Genomic DNA, 23637 nt, shown 5'->3' on the forward strand with positions numbered 1-23637 from the left:
GACTCCTGCGAGTAGCCCTGCATCCAGCCCTTCAAGACAACATCCACGTGTCGAGACACCTGTGCACCGCGCAAGCCGCCGCCTGCAAGGTCTGTGCCCGGAATTCGGCCTCTTCCAAGGCACGTTGTCAGCGACCTCACCGACTCAGGAAATGGCGCTTGCAAGTCCAACATAGGTGACTGTTCAAAACAATCTAGTCCCCACTAGCTTCCACAGTGACACGTATGAAGACGCCGAAGACTGGCTGGACCAGTACGAACGCGTAGCTAAGGTCAATCAGTGGCGTCCGGACCAGAAGCTTTCCAATGTGTACTTCGCTCTTGAAGGTAGCGCAAGGACGTGGTTCCAAAACCGCGAGGCACATTTGACAACGTGGGACGAATTTTGCCGTCGGCTACTTGACACCTTCGGAAGCACTGATCGCCGAGATAATGCACAACGCCTTCTCGAGTTGCGCATTCAGAAGCCAAACGAAAGTGTTTCGATGTTTGCCGAGGACATGTCTCGTTTGTTTCGCCGTGCGGATCCCAACATGCCTGATTCCAAGAAGCTGAGCCATCTCATGCGCGGCGTCAAAGAACAGCTATTCGCTGGTCTCGTGCGTAACCCGCCTACAACTGTAGACGAGTTCATTAAGGAAGCCACAGCAATCGAGCGGGCGCTGCAGCAGCGTTGCCGGCAATACGAACGCCTGACTAACGATGCGCCTGCAGGAGCCGCAGTATTGACAGCGACAGACGAGACCTCGCTACGTGAACTAATAAGAGACATTGTGCGCGAGGAGATTGCGAAGCAAACTGCGACACCGAAGGAGTTCACTGTTGCTTCGGTCGCTGAAGTTGTCCGCCAAGAAATCCGGCAAGCATTTGCGTCACCTGAGCCACTCCCTCAACAGTGTCCCGAGCCACGCTTAGAGCCGCGCGCATACAGCTACGCGGACGCTGTTCGACGCCCTCTTTCTACCGGGCCAGTACAGCAGTACCACCAGCGGCCACCTATTGCTGCCTGGATACAGAGGGAGCATTTCAGGCGACCCCAGCTTCGCAGGACCGACGTATGGCGCACTGCTGATCGCCGACCATTGTGTTTTCAATGTGGCGAACCAGGGCACATTTATCGTTTTTGCCCTCATCGCCAAGGTGGCATCCAGGAAATGCCACCTGCCACCCCACGACAGTTTCCTGAGAGACATCGACGCTTCGACGACAGTGCCACTCGGGAACAAGGCAGCTCAGCTAATCTCCGGTCGCGCTCGCCGTCTCCGTTGCGTTATTCTTCGCCGAACCGTCGCAGTTTCGCCGACGTGGTAAGAGGCCGCTCTCCAAGCCCACGGCGGGGAAACTGAAATCGGCGACCTCCGGGGGGAAGGTTGCAAGTCGTCGAACCGCCGAAAGTCCCCCAACATTACAGAGAAACGAGCAGAGCAGCCCGGAGAATCGGAACGCCGACGAATTTGTGAGTTCCGACCTACTTTTAACGATTGATGGGCACGACGTGACAGCTTTAGTTGATACTGGCGCAGACTTTTCGATAATGAGTGAGCAGTTGGCAGACCGGCTTAAGAAAGTCAAAATGCAATGGACGGGCCCTTATATTCGAACTGCCGGGGGCCAGATAATGACACCTACAGGAAAATGTACTGCACGACTCCAGATAGGAAATACAGCTTTTGTCGCCACTTTTATGATCTTAAAAGAGTGCTGCAGATCACTCATCCTTGGAATGGACTTCTTGAGGGAGTACGGTGCCGTCGTTAACATACGGGATGGCGAGATAACCTTGTCAACTAGTACAGAGACGAGCCACGACGAAGAGCGCCAACGTACATCGTTACGTGTCGCCGACGACGACGTCTGCATACCACCACTATCATGCAGTCTTGTCTCCGTCAGTTGCGGAGAACAGTTTGACAAGGACGGCGTAGCCGAACAACTAACTGCACTTCTGTTCCACCAAGGTGTTGCCATCGCTCGCGGTATTGTCAGCCTAATCGGTGGTCGCACAGAGATACTTCTGACAAATTTTACCAATGAACGCCGTCACATCAGTAAAGGCACCGCTGTGGCATACTTTGATGAAATTGACCACGTTCAACACTGCTTTGCTGTAAAGGAAGAATCGACCACCGATACGATGCCACATGCACCCGTCGTCGACGTTGACCCAGGTTTAGCGCCGCAAGAGAAACAAAGTCTCAGGGAACTGCTTGCCGATTTTAAGGACTGCTTCTCTACAACGTCCCGAGTGCGTCAAACACCACTGACGAAACACCGCATCATTACGGAGGAAACAGCAATACCCATCCGACAGCATCCGTATCGCGTGGCTGAGAAAGAGCGTGAAGCAATACAGCGGCAAGTCAAGCAAATGCTAGAAGATGATGTCATCCAGCCGTCAAAAAGCCCTTGGGCATCGCCCGTGGTACTCGTTAAGAAGAAGGATGGTAGCCTGCGGTTTTGTATCGATTATCGCAAGCTCAATCGGATTACAAAAAAAGATGTGTATCCCTTACCACGCATCGACGATTCCCTCGACAGGCTACGGCATGCACGGTACTTCTCATCGATGGACTTAAAAAGTGGATACTGGCAAATAGAGGTCGATGAGCGGGATCGCGAAAAGACTGCATTTGTAACGCCTGATGGGCTCTATGAATTCAAAGTTCTCCCTTTTGGTTTGTGTTCCGCGCCAGCCACGTTCCAAAGACTAATGGATACTGTACTCTCAGACCTTAAGTGGAAGACTTGCTTAGTCTACCTAGATGATGTCATTGTTTATTCTGCCACATTTGATGAACATCTCAGACGGCTACGGTCGGTTCTTCAAGCCATACGGTCCGCTGGGCTTACCTTAAAACCTGAAAAGTGCCACTTTGGATATGAAGAACTACAGTTTTTGGGCCACGTAGTAAGTCACACAGGTGTCAGACCTGATCCTGAGAAAATCGCAGCCGTCGCAAAGTTTTCAAGGCCTACAGACAAAAAGGCAGTCAGACGCTTCCTGGGCCTATGCGCATATTACCGGCGATTTATTGCGGGTTTTGCACGCATCGCCTCACCGCTTACCTGCTTAACCAGAGAAGATGTCACGTTTAAGTGGGGCGAGGAGCAGGAGGCGGCATTTAACGAGTTGCGGCACCGTCTACAAACTCCGCCTGTTCTTGCCCACTTTGACGTGGATGCGTTTCCTGTATTTGTTTGAGCTGCCGACACCATTCCGTGATGGATGTGATCTCTCCCTTTAGTTGTTGACTTCCTTGTCTGAACGCGTCCCAATCTGTTAAATGGGCCAATCCTATCTTTCTCCTGATTGTTCCTGCCTCTATTGACGTTCTTATGATGTAGTGATCGCAACCTAGGTTTTCTAGGTAGCGATTCGACCTGGCTTGCTCCTCTCACAAAGTTTAGATCTGGGCAGGTATCTGGGCTTACGCTATTCCCTAGTCGCGTAGGTTGGTTTTCGTCTGTGAGTAGCTCACATCTGATCCTTTCCGCCGCGTCACTTATCTTTTGTCCTTTTCGTTCTGCCTTCTGGTAGCCCCAGTTCGGACTTTTGGCATTAAAGTCCCCTGCTATGATGAGTGTGTTCGATCTAGCTAGTTTGTCTGCCTCGGCAAACAGCTTCTCGAAATCTCCATCTTTTTGTCTAGGGGGGCTATATAGGTTTATTATGAACGTGCTTCTCCCTTTATATTTCTTTTTGGGTATGATTTCTGTGATCACGTGTTCGATTTTTTTCCCCTCAATCTCCTTGTGTGCTATGGTTACTATCTTATTGCTAATGAGGGTTGCGGTCCTTCCGCTCTCTTGGCACGTGTATCCCCTTAGCGTGGGTGTTATGTTGGTTTCCTGTAGCATGATTATGTCTGGTTGTGCTCCTTTAGTGTTAATGAACTGCTCTAAGAGGCCCTGCTTCCTCCGATACCCTCTGCAGTTCCACTGCCATACGTTTAATTGGTTTTTTCCTGCCATGTTGTGTTGTTATTGTTTGCACTTTGGCTTTCAGGTCCGAAACGCCTCTCATTGTAGAGTCTATCTCTGGCGTCGTTAGTGGTTCTTTGGGTATTTTGGTTTTTAACGTAGGTGCGGAAGCTCTGTTCCTGCAACGCTTGCTTTTGCTGCATTTCGTGCATCTGCTTCTGTACTGTTATCATGAAACCTTTGATCTCGTCTCTGAAGTTTTGCTCTTCTGTCTGTTGCGTGTCCTCAACTGATGGAGCCGACGTGTTTGTCACGTTCCTCTCCTGTCTCTGCCACTGCAACTCTTTGATGAGCTCGTCTAGTTTTCTTTTAAGTTGCCTAGTCTCTTCGCGACATTGCTCTAACTCCTTTCTTAATGCCTTGTTTTCCTCCTCTAGTTTCTTTTCATTGTTTGTCTGTGTAGTGTTGATATCCGAGTGCGGAAATAGTGATTTGGGAGGGCCTGCTCTCCAGCTCACCTTAACGCCACCTTTCGTCTGCTGTTGTTTTGTTCCGGGCCCGTTCTGCTTCCCCAGTGGCGGGTAGGACTCGTCCCGGCGTCCGTCCTGGCTCGTGCTTCTCCCTCTGCTCCGGCTCCTTGACTTGCTTCTGCTTTGGTCCCGGGAGTCGTCTTCTTCTCCGAACCATCTTGGTCTTTTTCCTCGGCTACGGCTCCTGCTCCGGCTCCGCCATTGCTGGCCCTTTTGGGCGGATCTGCCACGCAGCTCCTCCGCTGTCTTTAGTCGTTGTTTGCAGTCCCTAGTGCCCGTCTTGTGGTCGCCCCCGCAGACTAGGCATTTGGGTGTGCATTGATGCTCTGTAATTGGGTCTTGCTCTCCGCATTGCTTGCAGGCCTTGATGTTCGGGTTTGGGCAAACGTCCGAGCGGTGTCCTTGCTGGCAACACATGTAGCATATCTGTCTGGTCGGCCTGTAGGGGTAGCACCACATTTCTCCCCCGTAGTATAAAACTTGCTTGGGGAGAATGGGGCCTTCGAAAGTAATGACAGCCGTGCTCGATCGGCCTAGCATTCTGGCTGCGAGTATCTTCACTCCCTGCGTTCGGGTTCGTAGGTTCGCCTTAAGCTCTTCCGGCGAGGTCCCCGCGTCCACCCCGTGGATGACCCCCCGCAACGTGCCCTCCGGCGCCGCCACGTGTGCGTTGATGGCGTAGGTGCTGTTCCCGAACGTTAGCTGCGTGATGCGCCGTATACGTTGGGCCGCCTCTTCGTTGTCGGTGCTTACTATTATGATGTTGGAGCCATTGCGCAGCCTGATGATCAAGTCTTCCGCCTTGCATCCGGATCCGGTGGCCGCGACCACCGCTCGCGCAACCTGGTGTGTCTGCAAGCTCTTGACTGCGAGTCCCCTCGGCCTGAGCACTATCTTTAAATCGTCCTTGGGGAGCGGAGGCAGTCTCCTCCGCGGCACTCCCTCTCCTCCTCCTCGCTTCGGCGCAGCTGGCGCGCTGCTTGTGGTCTTTGCGTCACCTAGGGAGTTTCTGTTCCCTAGCGCCGTTCCCGCCAAAACTTGGCTGCTTGATCCTTTGCCGTCTCGCTGGCGCCTCTTCTGTCTCCTGGACATGGCGATCTCCCATTCCGGGTCCGCGCCGTTAGTGCTTTCTGCCTGTGGTCTTCCTGTCGTTGGGGTGCTGCCTCTGGGGGCTTGGGTGCCTGCCGCGGGCCCGCTTCGATCTTGCACGAGGACGGGCTCGGTGGCGTCGCGAAAATCTTCCTCCATGGTTTCCTGGGTTTCCGCCATGAAACCTGTCGGTCCTCTCGTCGATGATTGCTCAAAGTTGGTGTTGGGTATTCGGGACTTCGCTCCAGGTCGTCTCTACCTCGGGCTGAGGTCGGGGAGCCCGCGGAGCCCCGCTCTCGTTCTAGGTCTCGTTAGGCCTACCGTCCGGCCGACCACGGGGGAAATTCAAAGTCCGATAAAATCCAAAATATTGGACCCACCGGTTTGAATTTGGGGTCCTCGTGGTCCTCTTCAGTTCCGGCGTCGATCCCAGCCAAAAGTTTGGTGGTCCAATAGGGTTTGATGGGTCAAAAAGTCGAAAAACTGCGGAGTGCATGTGACACGCGTCCGCTCGCCTCGGCTTCTTCTTCTACTCCCGGTTTCGAAATAAACCCTAGGATGATTTTTTTTTCCTATTGAGTGGTAAGTTGTTAATGGCTTTCAAGGTGAGAAACCGACCCAGCCATCTGGAGTATAGAACGCACAAGCCTAACAACGTACTAAGTCATGGCAGAAGACCTGTCTACTACACAATCGGCTTTGACGCGGAGACTACCCCAATCAATGATGACGCAATGAAAAAGAACACCCCGGCGATTTCGCTAAGGAATCCTTCGAATTAAAATACAAAAAGAGCATGCCGCTGACGAAGGCCGTTCATATATTGGCAACAAAATGAATATTTCCCCTCTAGCTGGAGTTAACAAATTCAGGACGGCCGATTTCACCACGTAAGACATGACCACCACCACCATTTACTCTTGCGACTCAACAGCCATGGTCTATTCGTCGACTTGCCCCCCCCCCCCCCCTCTCTCCCCAGCCGCCACGCAAGTAGCCGCGTCCAGCTGCCGTTATCACGTAGGCAGAGCTCGTTGTTGCGTGTTTCCCCCATCTACCCCAACGCTACTTCAGAAGCCAGCTTTCGCGGCCTCTGGCGCCGCTGGCAACGACGGCCCTCCTCGCATCGACTATCGCGAACGCCTCTGTGCGCGCACGAACCGACATCGCGGCAGCGTGGCACATGCAGGGCTTTGTAATCTCATTTATTCTGTATTCATACAGCATTTCTTCATTTGTTATCAGAGACAAGCATAGCATCCCCCTGTTAGTGCTTCTTGAATGCTGGTTGGCGCCAGCGCTTTCTTTGGTAAAAGCAGGGCTTTTGGATGGCACCAAGCGTTTTTCTTTTTTTTTTTTGACACAACATAAAGGCGAAGCATAAGGCAAGGAAGAAACCCTCGTTTAAAATAAGCTGAAACTTCGAGGTCACGTATCTTCCATCGAGCGTGCCTCATTGCTCCGTTGCGATAACGGAATGCTAGGATAGATTTTTTGTTATCATTTTAGCGACGGCACTCGCATCATCGAAAATGCTCGTCAAAAGCGCGCCAACCTAACCATGTCTGTATAACAGTCTGCCGTCGTGGTGTTCTCTTTTCTCTTTCTTTATCTATTTTTTATAGTCAGTTTAGTTCATTTCATTCCTATTTGAGACGCGACATATGAGTTGAAGGCGTTGTCATTCAGTCGTAAAGCCTGACAAAGAATGGGACGGCTGTTTCGTTGCTCTGGCACGCTGTGCGCTTCAGTGCAGCCTGGGCGTGAGGCGCGTGTGAAAGAGCTGGAACGCCGTGTCGCGTGTGACAATAGCAAGCCCGTTTTTCTTCAGGCTTCTAGGGCTGCTATTCTTGTGCTTTATTTGTGGGACGCGCTGTCTTGGTGCGCACAACTGTTCTTTCATCAGGCAACGTCACAAAAAGCTAGTGAACCCGGCATTAAACAAAAAAAAGCAGCACACATTCTCCTATAACACCTTCATTGTCAATCCACACGGCGAAATGCCGCGCGGAGCGGAGCGTCGCATCTGACGGCCGTTTTGTTTTCGAGGCCCCATTGTTCTCGCGATTGACGGACCCTGCCACATCGTTTCTTCGTTTCACTTTTGGCTTTCTGTCTGTCCCCTTTCACCGCACATATTCATCAGAATTCTCGTTTCACGCGGTGTGGCCCTTGAAAGGGTGTTTTGCGAACGCGCGCTGCTGGCGCATCTCTCGGGTGGCTAATCAGACAGGGCGGCCACAGTTTTCTGAGGAATCGAGAAAAAAAACAGAGCGTAATGGCTGCAGAAAGCGTCTCTGCCACCCAAGAACGATCGTCACCATTTGGCGAAGACCCTGCTTCGGGAATCACGAAGAATATGGGGCTCCATCGAGGCGCGCGCTTGATTGCATGCGTCTCGCGGGACACGCCGAACTGCGCCTCGAAGCAGCCGCGCCAACCCCTCGAGGTTGTGAGGCCGCGCGCCCATTGGCTGGGCGACATGGTTGCGGGTGGCTGAATACTTGTCATCCTTGAGAAGTGGCGACTGAGCACGCGCAAGGGCTCAAGGCGCTCTCTGAAACCTTATTGGGGCCTTGTAGCAAGCGCCTTTTTTTTTTTTATTCGTATCGCCACCTTACAAGAGTATCCGTGCGCCCCACTTGCTTCTGCCGAGCTGTAGCGAACGACGTGGTGATGATGAAATACGAACATAGGCGCCCATGAGAGTCCGGCTCATCAGCGGCAACGGGAATTTTGTCTTTATTAGAGTTGCTCCTCGCATGACGAAGACAAAAGAGTTCGGGCGGTGGCAGTGCGCTCGGTCGAGAGATTTCCCACTTGACCCCGAGTTTTCGTGCCACCTGGGAATATGCGCGACGCAAAAGCGGCATCCGTTCTTGAAAGGTTGAATGTGATGCTGAAGTAAAAGTATGCAAATATTCTTGCTTTCCTGCTTTTTCTCGCACACGAAGACACTTCCATTGCTTTTTTTTTTTTTCTAATAAGACTTGCTCTGTCGCATGTGCCGCCGTATCTACGTTTGTGCCGGCCTTTTCCGCGCATAGAAATGCAATGAATGAAAATAGATTAAAGTGTATCAGCAGCCTTCGCTTATGCATGGCGACAGGCGCTCTGAAGAGATAGGGTGAATAAAGGGGGAGCCTAGCCGAAGCGGAGAATGCAGAAACGGAATGAGATGTGACGAGTGGGAAGTTTCCTCGGGCTGGAAAAAAGTAGGAGAAGAGACGGTGCTTCAGCGAAAAAGAGGCTCTCGAAAGTACGGCGCAACTGGATCCCTATAAACTCATTCCAAATCCACGATCCTGCCGACGACGCTGATTCCACCGAGTATCGCAAAGACGAAAAAAAGAAAAGGGGGAGGGACCGCCGTCGCGCTATTGTAGCACTCGAGATGCACAACGTACTGTTTCGTGTCCATGGCGCGCGGAGAGGGATATTTAGATTTTTGAGCCTTGCACGCACCTGGTTTAAAGCCCGAAGCAACTAATGGCGCCCAGAACGCGCTGAGGTGGGCTGGTGTCGGTGGGCTCAGAGCCCTTGAGGCGCTGCAGCATGCACAGTACTCTGGCTGCCCGAGCGCTTCCGGATTTGGCTTTTATTCAAATGCGTGTATTTCCCTGCCGCGCATTGAACGCACGAAGGAAAATAAGATTTGGTCAGGAAGTCGATCTCATGGTTCTATTGCGAAAAGCTCAGTCAATGGTATTGCCAAGCTTTTCTGCCGTCGCCATCGCCGGTTCCGTATAAAGTCCAAGGGTTGTTGCCGCCCGCCGTACGCTGTGTCAGTTAGTCATCGTCTCTCTTAACTGACTGAGTCTAGTTGACAGACTCCACTTGTTGGCGGAGACGAAGGCGCGCCCCAACTCCCTCCCGCGCTGCCTCCCCGCTTGCCTCCCACTCGCGCGCGAGATTGAACCGCGATTGTCAGTTCCTTTCTGGTATGGTCGCATAATACCCAGTTACTGTGGGAGCACAACGCCGCCCCCCCCCCTCCCATCCCCCCACAGCCTTTCGCGCGACGGAAGACGGCGCGTTTGCTGTCCGCTTTCCATGCTCGCGAGCGCCAGCTTGATCCGCGATCGGCGGCTTCCCTCGCGTGCGTTCAATCGCACGTACAGCATACGACACGGGGTGACGGTGTTTTCGCCCTTTGATTAGGTTTGAGATTTGAGATTTGGTTTACGGTAAATGAAAAAAAAAATAACCGCGATAACTAAGCCAAAGAACGTTTATTCCACCGCCCGTCTACATCAAATCGACAGTCACGCCACATATTTAACACATGAAAACGTTTCTCTAAACACAAAGGAACATTCCCATCACTTATACTCAAAAAATGCTTTGGATGTAACGTAAAGCTTCCGTTGTTGTTCTTACATAATAATAATAATACTAATACTAATAATAATAATAATAATAATAATATAACAATAATTAGCAGTAGTAGTAGTAGTAGTATGGACACAGGATTTCTTAAGGACTGTATTTTTCTTGATTTCACTAAAGCATTTGACAGAGTACTCCACACATAACTGCTATCTAAGCTCAGTGCACTAAACATTGATACTGATGTACTTAATTGGATAAAAGCATTCCTAACACGCCGCATGAAATTGGCAAACGCTAATGAAATTAATTCAACTCTAACACCCGTCATGTATGGTGTACCACAGTGGTCAGTACTTGGGGCGCTCTTATTTTTTATCTACGTTAACGATCTACCTGATAACTACTCACTTAAAGTTTGACTTTTTGCAGATGACTGCGTAATATGTCGCCGAATTCCTAATGATGCTAATATGCCCGCTCTTCAAGACGATTTAAACACACTGCTTAACTGGACTTTTATAAAGAGTGGCACATGCAACTTAAAGTCAAGAAATGTAAATCGATGCGAATATCCCGTACTTAATGAAGCTTGTCCTGCCTATTTAGTTGATGACATTCCTTTAGAGAGTGTGAGAAACTACGAATATCTAGGCGACCATATTACCTTTAACTTATCCTGGAAGTACCATATCGATTTTATAACGAACAAAGCTAGTCGCGCACTTGGATATCTTCGCAGAAACTTCTCGCTCAAACCATTATTACTCAAACAATTGCTATACACGACATTTGTTCGTCCACAGTTGGAATTTGCGTCGTCAGTATGGGACCCACATCATGCAATCTCAATTAACTGCCTTGAAAGCGTCCATAATCGCTCCGCTCTTATTATACTAATTACCATCGTACGGCAAGCGTAATACAAATGAAGGCTACACTGAACCTCTCTTCCCTGTTAACCCCCAGGAGACAATCACGCCTAGGCTTATTTTACGCGATTTACTACCAGAACGCAGCGATACGGTCGGCATGGATTAATACAGCACCATTCATCTCCTCACGTAGAGATCATACACATAAGGCACATGTGCCTCGCTCTAACACACTAACACACTCGCAATCATTTTTACCAAAAACATGCAGCGAATGGAGCGGTCTGCCAGCATCTATTGTTAGCATTAGTATTCCTGCTCAATTTGCAGCTGCTTTTGTTAACTACATCTAAATCATGAAAGTTGTTGCGGTTAATACATCATATCACTTTTTTGTTGCATAAACACGGTATTTGCAACTTAAGTATGTATGAATCTATCTATCATTCCTAACTCGTGTGTTGAAAAGTGTATCATGAGACTTCTCTGGTGAGCTACCATTATTACGTTTTGTATATTATAATGGTGTTTATTATGATATGTAATTAATGAGCTAACATAATTTTTTTCATTGTTACTTATAACGTCCCTTTTCTGTATAATCCTGTTTTGAACCTCTTTTATGTAGCCTCTCCCCTCTATAATGTATACTTACTCTGAGAGTACTGTAAATAAATAAATAAATAAATAGTACTAATTGTTACTGTTGTCACTTTCGGTTTCACACGTCCATGGGAATGTTCAGTGGTTGTTGCTCAACGAAAACGATGGACCAGAGTTGACATGGGTGAAGTAGAAGAAACGAAACGGGCGCACATTTGAGATGGAGACACTGGAGCACCTAAATCAATAAAGAAAGCAAATAACTTAGCTAATTATTGATTTAGATGCTCCCACGGCGTCGTGGCTTCTGTTACAGATTAATGGCAGGGAAGCAACGCAGTTCTGGGTGTGCAATGCTTTAGCGTCACAAATGTTTACGCGGCCTCCATTTTCAGCAGATGTACCACGAAATCAGAGGGCTGCAGCGCAGGTTGTAGGCGTCACATAGATATAACGTTTAACGAGCGTGCCAACGACCGCTTATTGCTTACATTAAGAGTATTAAATGGTTTCATAAGCTCGAAAAGTGAGTTCGCCGTCACATGTGACTCGCAAATCCGTGAATTTATTCCTATGCATCTGGTCTCGGAAAATGCAAGGAGCTTTGCCTCGGCCCTTGTATTTGCACAGACATATTAACAATGGTGGAAAATGCCACAAATTCGTAGATTTCCTGCGAATCGCCGCGAAACGCTTGCGGATGTGTGGCGCTGTTTAGTGTCTTTAGAAATAATTTGTGGATAGGCAGCTCGCAACAAAGGAAAGGAAGGAGTTGGATAACTTTATTTTATTTCAGACATACTGCCAATGCCAACGGGGATTTTAGCAGGAAGGGCATACATATATTAAGCATATTGCGCAAGTATAAAATGGTTGGACATGTCACAAATAAAGGTTTGGAGTAATTACAAAAGGGTTTTGTTGCGCGTACAATCATTTAACAAGCATATATGGTATAACATGTATAATGATTGAAGCATTAATACAGGAGTTACAAAGTGCGCGCCATGATAAAAAGAAAAACGCACGTATAGTGAATGACTACTTCCTACAGGATTTAATCAACGTCTTTATACAAAGCAAACAGCAAGATTAGAACTTTGCAAAAAACTCATATTTTCCGGAAATTATCTTGATTATTGCAAGTAGTTATATATGTAGGCAAGCTATTCCATTCCCTTATCGCCTGTGGAAAAAAAAATGAAAACTTAAAGCAGTTGTAGTTTTTATCCGGTATTCCTGAAGAAATTGGGGGTGCCTATGACGTGAGGGTGTAGTTTCTGAGTTAGACATTTGCTGCTATCAATACGAAGCTCGTTGTGAAAAAGTTGAAACATCGTTTTCTGGTGTGCGAGTTTGGCACGGTTACGGAGGGCTAGTATTCCAGCTTTTTCCATTAGTTCGAAGTCAGATGCGCAGTATTTGTTAAAAATAAACCTTAGTGCCTTCCTTTGCACGCTCTCTAGTTTATTCATTAAGTTATTTGTGGATGGGGGACCAAACGACGTTAGCGTACTCGAGTACTGGTCTAACGAATGTGTTATAGGCAAGGAGCTTTGCTGGGTGCGGTGCTGAATGATGGAGGCGCCTTTTTGGGAAAAACAGCCGTTGTATTGCAGATGACTTTACATGATTTACGTGTGCCTCCCACCTCGAGTCAACTGATTTGCTCAGTCGAAGATACTTCTGTCTTTAACTGGGGTTAGTTGGGTGTAGCCGAGTGTGTAAGAAAAGTCCGATGTAATGTTTTTCCTTGTTTTTCTAAGTAAAGCTGATTTACCTATATTTAATGTCATTTGCCACTCCATGCACCATTGCGATACTGATTTTAGATAGTTTTCGAAGGTTAGGTGGTCATTGGGACAGTTGATTTCTTTGTTTACTATGCAATCGTCGGCAAAAAGCCTAATGTTAGTTTTGATAGATGCGGGTAGATCATTAATAAAAATAAGAAATACGATTGGAGCCAAGACACTACCCTGAAGCGCACCTGATGTAACTTGGGTTATCTCAGATTTTTGGTAATTAATTCCGACAAACTGTGTACAGTTTGTTAGCTAAGTACGCATCTAGTCACTAATTGGTCCTTTACCTCATTTTTATTCAATATTTATTTTGGTTGTCAGCTGCTTGTGACACATCGTGTATTAATTCGGTTAACTGAATTACTGTAGGAAGACCTTTGTGGAAACCATGCTGGAATGGTGATAGAAAGTGCTTTTCTCCGACGTAGGTAGTGATGTGTTTAAGGATGATGTGCTCAAGCAACACACATATTGTACTGGTTAGTGAAATAGGAAGGAAATTGGAAGCGTCAGTTGTGTTACCTCCTCTGTGAATTGGGATTACCTTAGCCATTTTCTATTCGCTTCGGAGAGAACATGTTGTTAATGATTTGTTAAATATTAGGAATAAATATTTGGCCATCCATTCAGCATACCGCCTTAAGAATTCGTTTGGTATGTCATCAGGTCCACCTTTCTTTTTGCGGTCTATTTTTAACAATAAATTAAGGATTTCTGCCTCGTTTAAGATGGTATCTATTCCATCCGAATTAAGTGAGTGAACATGGCATGGGATCATGCCGTCATTAGCGAAAATAGATTTAAAATAGTTGTTCGTTACGTTTGCTTTTTCTTTACTTTCTTCTCGAGACATCATATTGTCATTTTGGCTTTTAGGTATAATATAATACCAAAATTTTTGTGGTGAACTTTTAAGGAAATTGTAATATTAGAGAGGCAGGCAGGGAGGCGACAACACAGCACACACGAAGTTCGGTGCACTCTGTCCCCATCGCAGATCACTTGAGAGATAGGGCGCGCCCGTCTTGCTTCAACGCGAATTAAGCGGCGAGAACACAGGTCCGCGCGGCCGCGCCATATGCCGCTGCCGCAGTAGTACGGTTGATCACGTTCGAAGCGGATGGATAAGGCGCTAAAAAGCTATAACCGCTTATAATGTTCAAAACGTCATCAGCGCACCTGGCGCCGCCACCTGCAGTAGTTTGCTTGCGTCATTAATTCACCTTGCGCCGCCGTCCAAAGTTCGTGTCGCCGCAGCGCTGTGTTTTGTATTGGTTGGATCAAGTTTCGTAACATTTATAATAACACCGGGCTGCGTGGCGATGAACAAGTGGCAAAATGCGTGCGCATACTTAGACAACTCCCCAGAGGATTTTCTACGGGAATTTTTTTTTTCTTTCGGCATAGTTACACCTATCTTCGACTAGTATAGAACATTTCTAATACTTTAATTTGGTTGAAAACCAGATGCTAATTGGCGTCAAAGTTTACGAAGCAAAGCTGGTTAGCCTTCCCGTCCCCCACATTTGATATCGCCGTGTTCGAGCGAATGACAGCTAAGGGGCATGTCTATAGAAGCCTCAGGCAGCTCCTTATTGCTTACATTACGGAGTGGACAAAGTTGCTCGCGTCTCGCATTCAGCCAAGCCTCCGTTTAGCTGTCATCGGATTCTGGATCGAGCAAACATTTCTGTCACTGCCTCGCAACGCAAAGTAGCCACACGCTCGTTCCTTTGGTGCCCGGCTCCTCAACTTTCTACTCCTGCGTCACTTTGCAACAGGGCAAGCAGCTATCTCCTCTCTGGGCGGTCGGCTTTCAGTTCAGCTAGCGAGCAACACAGACTGAGGTGTACAAAGTACGCTGCCGCCATACGACGGCACTCGGCGGCAAAAGAGCCGATCTCTCAGGAAGCTGTTCCCGGCGTTGTACGTTTCACGCCCCACAGCACGGCAAACACAAGGCGTCTCCCAGGTAAAAGGCAGCAATTAGATCGGTCTTCTTAGTGTTCGCTTCCTTTTAAGTTACGCATCGTGCTGTCAGACTACTTACTGTCGCTCGGTCGCTGTTCTCAGTAACCTGGCTTATGGGCTTTTTTTTTTCCTTTCACCGCTCCAAGGTGACCTCTGAACGTCAGCGTACTCTACACTATCGGCACATAGCACGAACTGCTGAAGCTAAAGAGACTTCATATTTGGAAGAGCGTTCTTGGAAACTGTAAAATTTATTGCTGTGGTGAGACATGACAAAAGCCTTTACGGAAACATCCAGATTTGCCGAAACAAAGCGCTTGCTTTGTCTTTCTTGTTTTCGTCAGAGCAAGAATAGGTTCGATGGCGAGTTAGTTTCTTTCAACTTCCTTGTTCCTTAACTAAGGGCTACAAGAGAACTTCGTCAAGCAACGTGTTCCTGCTAGTTATCTGCAACGAGACTCGCGATCACCACTGGCACACGCTGAATTGTCGTATACTCTTCGTAATGCGATGGAAACTTCGCAGATACGAATTGTATAGACACGCCCTCGAGTAGCGCATCAAATTCAGCCTCATTTTACGTTCTAAACCGAAGTATTAATCAGTTGTTTCGCGTATTTTGTGTAGCTTACGTGTTCACTGGGAAGACATAGTGTTTTTTCTTAGAAGCAGGAGCTCGATTGAAAACTGACGATGAATTCACAAAACTTCTCGTTCGCAAGAGCTGTTTTCCGTTCACCGACTACCTTCGCTAATATTATGTCCAACTTCATGGGTGACTGTGGCACCTGCTTTTACGAACAGCTTCGTCTTAAGAACAGTTTTGTGGCTTTGGGACCTGGAGGTCATTGTCACTCTGTCATTGGCCACGATCTAATGACCGAGCCTTAATCACGTATTGTGAAGGGAAAGGTGGAATCCCATCGGGGTCACGCATCCCCACTGCACGCGTTCGGTGGCGTTCGCGGAATCCACGGTGCAGCTTCGCTAATTGCGGTTACACGGACATGTCGCAGAAGCACGAATCCCAGCAGAGCCTGTAAGATTGGTGAACGGCCATATGAACACTTACCTTCTGCAGTGAACTCCCCTCTCCCCGTTTCATCCCCATTCCTTTTTTTTTCTCCCATGAATAACTGATCAAGAGGCAGCGTGCCTTCTCTATCCTTTTTCGTATTACTTGGTCCGCTGTGTTCCGCTGCATGCTGCTGACGTGGGCCGTCGTCTTTATATCTTTGTTTCGTCGCCTGTAAGGATCTGGCGTCTATGCAGCGCCACGCTAATGAGGCCGGCTTTTAAGAGGCTGGTCTTCATCGACTTTCCTAATGAGTATGCTACACACAGAATGCCTGATTACGACGTCGCGTACTCGAGTATATTTCGTTATATAGGAAAGGCTAAAGTGTAAATATAGCTTAGATGTCGGACAGTAGTGCATGCAAGTACAAGATAATGCATAGCAGTCCTTGTGATTGTCGTGTAGTTCATTAAGATGTATATGAGAGCCTCGCGTAGATTTAGCCGCAGTGTCAGACTCGACGCGTTACCTGCTATTCTTTTTGGAGACGCCTACGAAACGGTCAGCCACGTCATCCTTTAGAAGTACTGTCTGTTTGGCTAGACGGTCTTGCATTCTGACTAACGTGCAATAGTGCAAACTTAAAACAGGCACAAACCTTTTCATTGTCTGTTTTTTGTCTGTTCCAGTAGTTTGCGCTGACATAGTCGAGCTAGAATGCAAGAACAGGTGGCCCAACAATCAGTCCGTATGCAATGACTGCGTTATAGTGGCGACAGTGTCTTACTAATTCACTTGCAGCTGACGAATGAGCGACTCCTCAGTGAGGAGCTGTTCAATCATTTAACGGAATGAAATGGTGAGGAGATAACCAGATGCCTACTCGTAACCACTTGGCAAGCATGTTATACCACAAAGGCTGCGTCTTTAGCTTTTTATCTGGCGATAATTCCCGGCCAACTGTCACATCTAAGCAAGCGTTTACTCTCGCCGGGAAGTTCCTGACTTAACAAGTTTTGCACCGCACGCGCCAACCGTAGAGTGCGCTGTTCCTCGCCGAGGCTCAAATCGCGTTACGCGGAGCTGCTACGGCTGCCAATTCTCGTTCGACCGTCACGGCTGTTGCCCCAAGCGGCAGTTCGCAGTTGTGCGCATAAGTGTGCGTGTCGCTCTTGGGGTCCGTTTTAAGGCAACTTGATTGGATCTTCGCCTTGAGCGGTGACCGTGAAACGAAGTGCGCACAGGAAGAGCACGGGGACCTAGTGGGCAAGAGAACGACGGTGTGGCTAAATTGTAAAATCGATGGCCTCACGAATCAGAGCCTGTCGGTCGACCATTTCTGCGCCTTCCTCCCTAGCTCCGAGCTCTTTTCTTTTTTTTCGTATGAGAGCCCATCATAGAAGGGTCAGTAAGGCGCGTATCCTGTGGGTCAAGCGCACGAGGCGTCGATTTTCAATTCAAAGCGAGCAATCATCCTGGCCAGTGCAGCGGCTGCAAGGAGACGACAGGAGTACCACGGCAGGCGACGCACCCCGTGACGCCTCTGATTCGCACAGGCGGAGAATATGCGCACGCCATGCTCGACTCGCCTAGAAATGCAATAATGCTGCGAAAAATGAATACCTACGGTATTTTTATGTGTTCTAGCTCTCCTATGGTTTGGTCCTAGTATTCTCGAAGGGCATTCGAAGCGCCCGTGCCTGAAATGGCGGTTCGCGCCTTCCAGCGGTCCTCCTACGAGCTGTCTCCTGCTTGGTAGGAGCACTGACGGCCCTATTTGAAGCGCGTCGCTGACGGCGTTCCTACGCCATCCGACGCCAGATAACGGGCATTCCAGCTTTAGCGCGCGGTGCTTTCAGCCTCTTATTCATGCGTCGTCATTCTCCTATTCATCGTCCGAATAAAGACTACATTACGAGGCGGCGGGAGGCAGCGGACGTCGCCCACCACGGCAGACTGGACTAGAGTGCTGTGCTGTGCTGGGGCTTCTGCGCGGCCGAGATAAAGGCTCGGCCAGCAGTGCGCTTGTCACCTGGTTGGCCGCAGCTTACTTGTTTATCCTTGGTATTGGCTCAGTGATGACATTACTTTTTTTGTCTGTTATGCAGCGCAAGGCGCGCTCGCGTGGCTTATGTAAATGCCAAGAGCGCACATTACTCCGTCGTGCTTCGCCTGGAATGAAGTTTTCGGTATTTCGCCACCTTAACGGAATGGCGCATCCTTCTTACACGTTGAACTTGTTTTATGTTGAAAAATTCTAGATGGGCTGACTTCTTTTTTAGAACCTTTATTTCTTTCCTTCATTTTTTTCCACTTGATGTTTCTCTCTCATGTTATTTCTTTCTCCTTACGCTTCGGGGAGTGCTGCGGAGTGTGCTGGTATAAATTGACTTCAATCACAGCACCCGGAGGGATAAACTCATTTGGTACGTGCTGGCAATATTTAATTTTTAAATGAAAATCGTTTCATGATGCTGGTGTTCCAGTTAGCGCTATTTCGTTAACACCATCGCCAAGAAAGCGTGTCGTGACGTTACAAAATTGTTCTCGCAGGCCTGTATGGTAGTTTCTTGTTCCATGCATCTATATAAGGAGCAAGTTACAAATCACATGAGGAAATATTTCGTCAGCACTGCAGATACTTCGTGCTTCCCTAGGCTCGTGGAGAAATATTTGAACGAAAAGGCAAACGAAACGCTGGCAATAAAGACGATTACGCAAAATAATGTGCAGGAGAAACCTGGCCGAGCACCAGCTATGTAGCCGCGATTTCTTCGCGCTGGAACGAGCACCATCTCGGGTTCCATGGAAAGAAACGCAGCGTTCAGTTCAACATAGCGCCTTGGCTGTGGCCATGCCTCTTCACCTTTCACATCAGCGTAGTTTTTTATTCAACGTGAATGCGCATTGGGTGCGCAAACAAATGTCTCGATCGATGCTTGCAGCGTATGACAGTACTGCCTCATAGCCAAACGATGAATGGCTGCAGAGCATTCGGCAACTGACGGCTTGCCTCATGCCGTGCAATATATCACACGAAACTCTTTTTTATATATATTTTCGAAGATAAGGAGACAAACTCTCACTACTAAAGAACGAAGAGCACATCAACAATAGTTTTCTAGTAGCCTCCTGGTGGGGTACATTTGTGTTCTGAGACTTCATTTGTGTTTTCTTGCGGTGCTCTTTTGGTTGTATATTAGCTGGCGTGATAATGAGGTACGAATCCTGTACTTGCTGTTACTTCAACAGAAACGTCATCACACATCGTATCTGTCTAATGTGGAACACTTGTGGCACCATAATTCCCACGTTAAACCTCTTCCTATTGGCGACTGTTGTGATGTGACAGTCAACGCGCTTGTCAAGCTGTGTTTTGGTAACCGAAGTCCCACGATGGCGTAGTTATGCATACATGGGCGTACGCGCTGAAATGCACTTGCATGCTCACACAGAAATGCAAGCAGGCATTCCCGCATAGCTTGTAATAGCGCCCCCCCCCCCCCCCCTTCCCATCTCCAGAAGCACGGACATGCAGAGACTGCATACTGACATACATGACTGTAACTACACAATATTTGGTCTATAGCAGCCAAAATCATATAGGATGCAGTCGTAGCGAGGGTCTTCCCTTTGCGGGAATTCTGTTTGTCGACAACTCGTGTCGGAGATACGAGAAATGCACCATCTCATGATCGCGAAAGGACACGACGTCGTGTTTCAGTGGCTGCCTGGTCATTGCGGTATCTCCGGCAACGACCTCGCTGACGAAGCTGCTAGAAAAGCACACGAAGGAGCAACCCTTGTTTCAATACCTTTATCGCGGACCGACGCAGCCCAACACTTAGGCAAGCTAGCGCACTCTTTGACATTGGAGAAGTGGCACACATCTGAATTCACTCACCATCGCTTGCATTCCCTCGATCCCTCTATGCAACTGCGGCTGTTACCAGGTCTTCCGCGAAATGAGGAAAAAGTGCTGTGCCGCTTACGTTTGGGAGTCGCATTCACAAATGCTTATGCATTTCTGATTGGAATGGCTGATAGCGCCGAGTGCAATGCCTGCGGTGTCGAGGAAACCATAGAACACCTACTGTGCTACTGCCCATCTTATGAAAACGAAAGGCAAGACCTCTGCACAGCTCTCAATCAGCTGGATGGGAAGCCGTTCACCTTGAAGAAGATCTTGGGACCTTGGCCTCGCATATCGCAGCTACAAAAGGCCACAAAAGCGCTGCTGCGGTATTTGAAAGCGACCGGATTCAGTGAGCGCCTGTGATTCGGACTGAGTGACCGACTGATATCTCCAGTGGACTTTCTCTTCTTTTCATCTTTCCGTCCCCCTTTCCCTTTCCCCAGTGTAGGGTAGCCAACCGGGCTCAGTCCTGGTTAACCTCCCTACCTTCCTTTTATCATTTTCTCTCTCTCTGTTTGTCTTGCTTTTGCTACTGCCAAGTGTATTCTTCTTCATATATTTGTTCATCGTTTTCCCTTCCGTCCACGGCACTGGTGCCTTTATAAAAGCTTGTATTTAATAGCACGCAATAATTTTTTTTATTCAACCCTGAGAAACCTTTCGCCCGCGATATTCGGTCAGTCTTGCACAGCTATGCCTGCATCTCTTTCTATCTTTTTTTTCACCAAAGCACATTTGAAGCTACATTTTTCCCTCGAATACGGACCCTGATAGCATTCCCATAGCCCGTGGTAGCATTCCATTTCACAGTGTACGCAGTGCAGGCAACACGGGACAACCACGTAAGTGCACTAACAACTGAACGTTTTATTTCTTGACACAGGAATAAATAGCTGCTGCCAAGGCTCACAAGTTCATTCCAGATTTTAATAGAACCAGTGTTTTGAACAGAGCAGATGATGAATTGACAAAGGACATATTGGAAGCGTTTGAGATCAAGAAGCTGCTTGTATCAGTGAACCTTCAGTTTCTCTATCCACAAAAGAACTAGCGTATCTTGAGAGTGGTACTTAGAAGCTGTTCAGTATCGTCTTTTCGCTGCGCGATACAGATGACGGCACTGTTTTTTTCTTGTTGTTTTGATCCTTGGCAGCAGCTATTTATTCCTATGTCAAGAAATAAAACGCTCAGTTGTTAGTGCACCTACGTGGTTGTCCCGTGTTGCCTGCACTGCGTACACTGTGAAATTTGTACCTTATGAACATTACATAAGAGCGGAACTTTATGCGCCGCATCCTTAAGTATTTCTTTCCCAGTTTTCAGACTCTACAGCTGCGACTGTGTAATTAGCACAGCAAGCCCTCAGTATTTCCGAAAGCAGGCTTTGTTTCATTGACTGATGACGTGCGGGAAAGCCAGCTTGGAGTTGCTCATCGTGTGGCATTCACTCTGGGCGTTTTATCGTGCCAAATTTGTTCGGGCAAAGGGTTCCCCACCTAATCCCGGAGCGCACGGCCATCAATAAAAGCACGGGACGCATCCCGACAGATCGCAAGAACCCTCAGCAAGCCGACGTGCAGAAGGCGCGAACGCGGCTAATGAGCGCAGTTGCTCTATTGTGTCCCGTCGGGCGGCAGCGAGCACTTGGTCCGCCCGGGTGGCGCATTAGGGCCACTACCGGTGGGGGGAAAAACTTTTATTCCGGGCCACCCTTGACCTAGTGCCAAGGTCGCGCGAACCCCCGGCTTTACTATCCGGAAGCCCGGTCTCGATCGGCGAGCACGCTGGCGGCGCCTCGTGGAGCGCTGAAGCGTCTGACGCGCCGTCGGCTGGCAACTGGGACAAGGCGCGTGGCGCCGCACTGGTGGCGGCGGCGCGAAGCGCGCTCCGTGTGCCGCAGTACGGCTGCGCTTTCTCGCAGCAGCGGCCGCGCATTTGCTGTCCGGATGTGTCGCGGAAGCCGAGCGCCGAGCAGCGCGCGTTGCTAGTTGTTTTGCGTCCCGTCACATCGGCACCGCCATGGACTTCGTAGGTAAGGAGCCGCCGTATACGCTTTTGGTTCTTTGTGCTGCCTTAGCGTCGAGAGCTTTTGTTCTGGCCGGCTTGCGGTAGACTTCGTAGGCCAGCATGGTTGCTCTGTAGTCTTGGCTGAATAAAAGCAATCTTTTTTGGGATGGCTGGTCCTTTTTCTCATACTTGCACGGTGGCCCTTATTTTGGGAACTTGCTTTTGTTTTCTTTGCTCCTTAGTTGCGGGCGCACTCTGCGCGAGCCTGGTTGCTAGTAGGACTGCGCGGCTCGCAGCCACGGGCAGCCGTAGCGCGGGACACAGCCGCGCGTCTGATCACGAAAAAGTCCGGCTGCGCACCGCGAGTGTCTCCCCGTGGCTGCCAAATCCAGCGCGCAAGCTGTAGTGTCTTCGGGACGTCGCAGGTGTCGGTCAGCAAAGCAAGTTGCTCAGGCCGGCGCGCAACGTGAGTGACCTGCGCCGCCACCGGGTCCCGTGGCAATGCCGGCGTTCAAAAATGGCGCCCATCGGGACGACCGCATCGATTGGCCGGGATGACTGCTGCGAGCAGCACGAGAGGGCGCGCGGCGCCTGAATTAAACATGAGCGGGGGACGGCAGCGCGAGGCGCTGGACGGATGCAGGCCGCGTCGCGCCGGAAGGGCCGACGGTCACGCGCCGACGACGACGACGCCACGCACAGTCAGGGCTCGTAAGGACAAAGGGTTGCCGCGCGGCCGTTTCGAGTGCGGACGAAGGCTGCAGCGCTTCCTGGCGACCAGCACTTTCCGCGAGAAGGGCGCGCATAATGACCCCGGAGGAGCGAGCCACTGTCCGAGTGACTGATGATTGTGTGTTGTGGCGCAGCTCCTTCCGCTCTCCCTTTACTCCCCCTTTCTTCGTGAGCTATTCTGTATCGAGGAAAGCCTGTTTGCCAACGAAGACGCACATTATATAGGGGCCAGATATCTATTTTCTTCGAAGCACACAGATTGAGACATTTTTTTAAACCCTGTGCCATTTATTTTTTCTGCTCGCAAAGAAGACTGATAACAAAATAGGCTTTTTCAACTGTAATTCGAATATCCGAACGTCAGCAACTCGACGTTAAAGATTCACAGCTCTGAGTGAGTTTGCATTACTCGGAAAGCTAGGTCGACAAAGGTGCCAGGTATTACATTTATACATTGAACAGCACCTGCAAACTAAACCAGTAGCCATGTTTTGTAACAGTCCACTTCATTTTCTATTCCTATTTTAACATCCACCTTACCGTGTAGCCGATCCAGGCGAGGGTGGCTGCGGGGCAGCGATCGAGCCAATGAGGAAGGGCCGAAAGGATTGAAAACGGAATGGACCGTTAGAAAACGCGACCCCAAATTAACATGGGGTACTCAGCTAGCGAAATAAATTTAGAAGTAAAACATTAGAGTGTTCCCTGCTTTCTAAGGAACAATTTAAACGCCAAAGAACGTATAAAATGCTTATTGGTCGCTTAACTTATCATCTGACAAGTAACACGTCTTTTTAAGCACAACTAGTATTTTCTTTTTGTCCTTGTATATATTTTCATGT

At 48.9% G+C, this 23637-nt stretch overlaps 1 protein-coding gene across 6 annotated transcripts in view; it reads left to right on the top strand.

The window, feature by feature from the left end:
- Positions 1 to 23637, top strand: part of cpx (synaptic transmission protein complexin) — a 428390-nt gene that overhangs the window by 291464 nt on the left and 113289 nt on the right. The window contains exon 1 of one of the 6 annotated variants that reach the window (XM_065431142.1): positions 22061 to 22088. The exons of the other annotated variants lie outside the window; for them this stretch is intronic. Within the exon in view, the coding sequence (XP_065287214.1) occupies positions 22076 to 22088 (13 nt within the window). The 5' untranslated portion in view covers positions 22061 to 22075. Of the gene's footprint in view, positions 1 to 22060; positions 22089 to 23637 lie in introns of those variants that run through there. 6 annotated transcript variants of the gene reach the window in all.

Source organism: Dermacentor albipictus, chromosome 1 (genome assembly GCF_038994185.2).
Source record: "Dermacentor albipictus isolate Rhodes 1998 colony chromosome 1, USDA_Dalb.pri_finalv2, whole genome shotgun sequence".
NCBI classification, from domain to species: Eukaryota; Metazoa; Arthropoda; class Arachnida; order Ixodida; family Ixodidae; genus Dermacentor; species Dermacentor albipictus.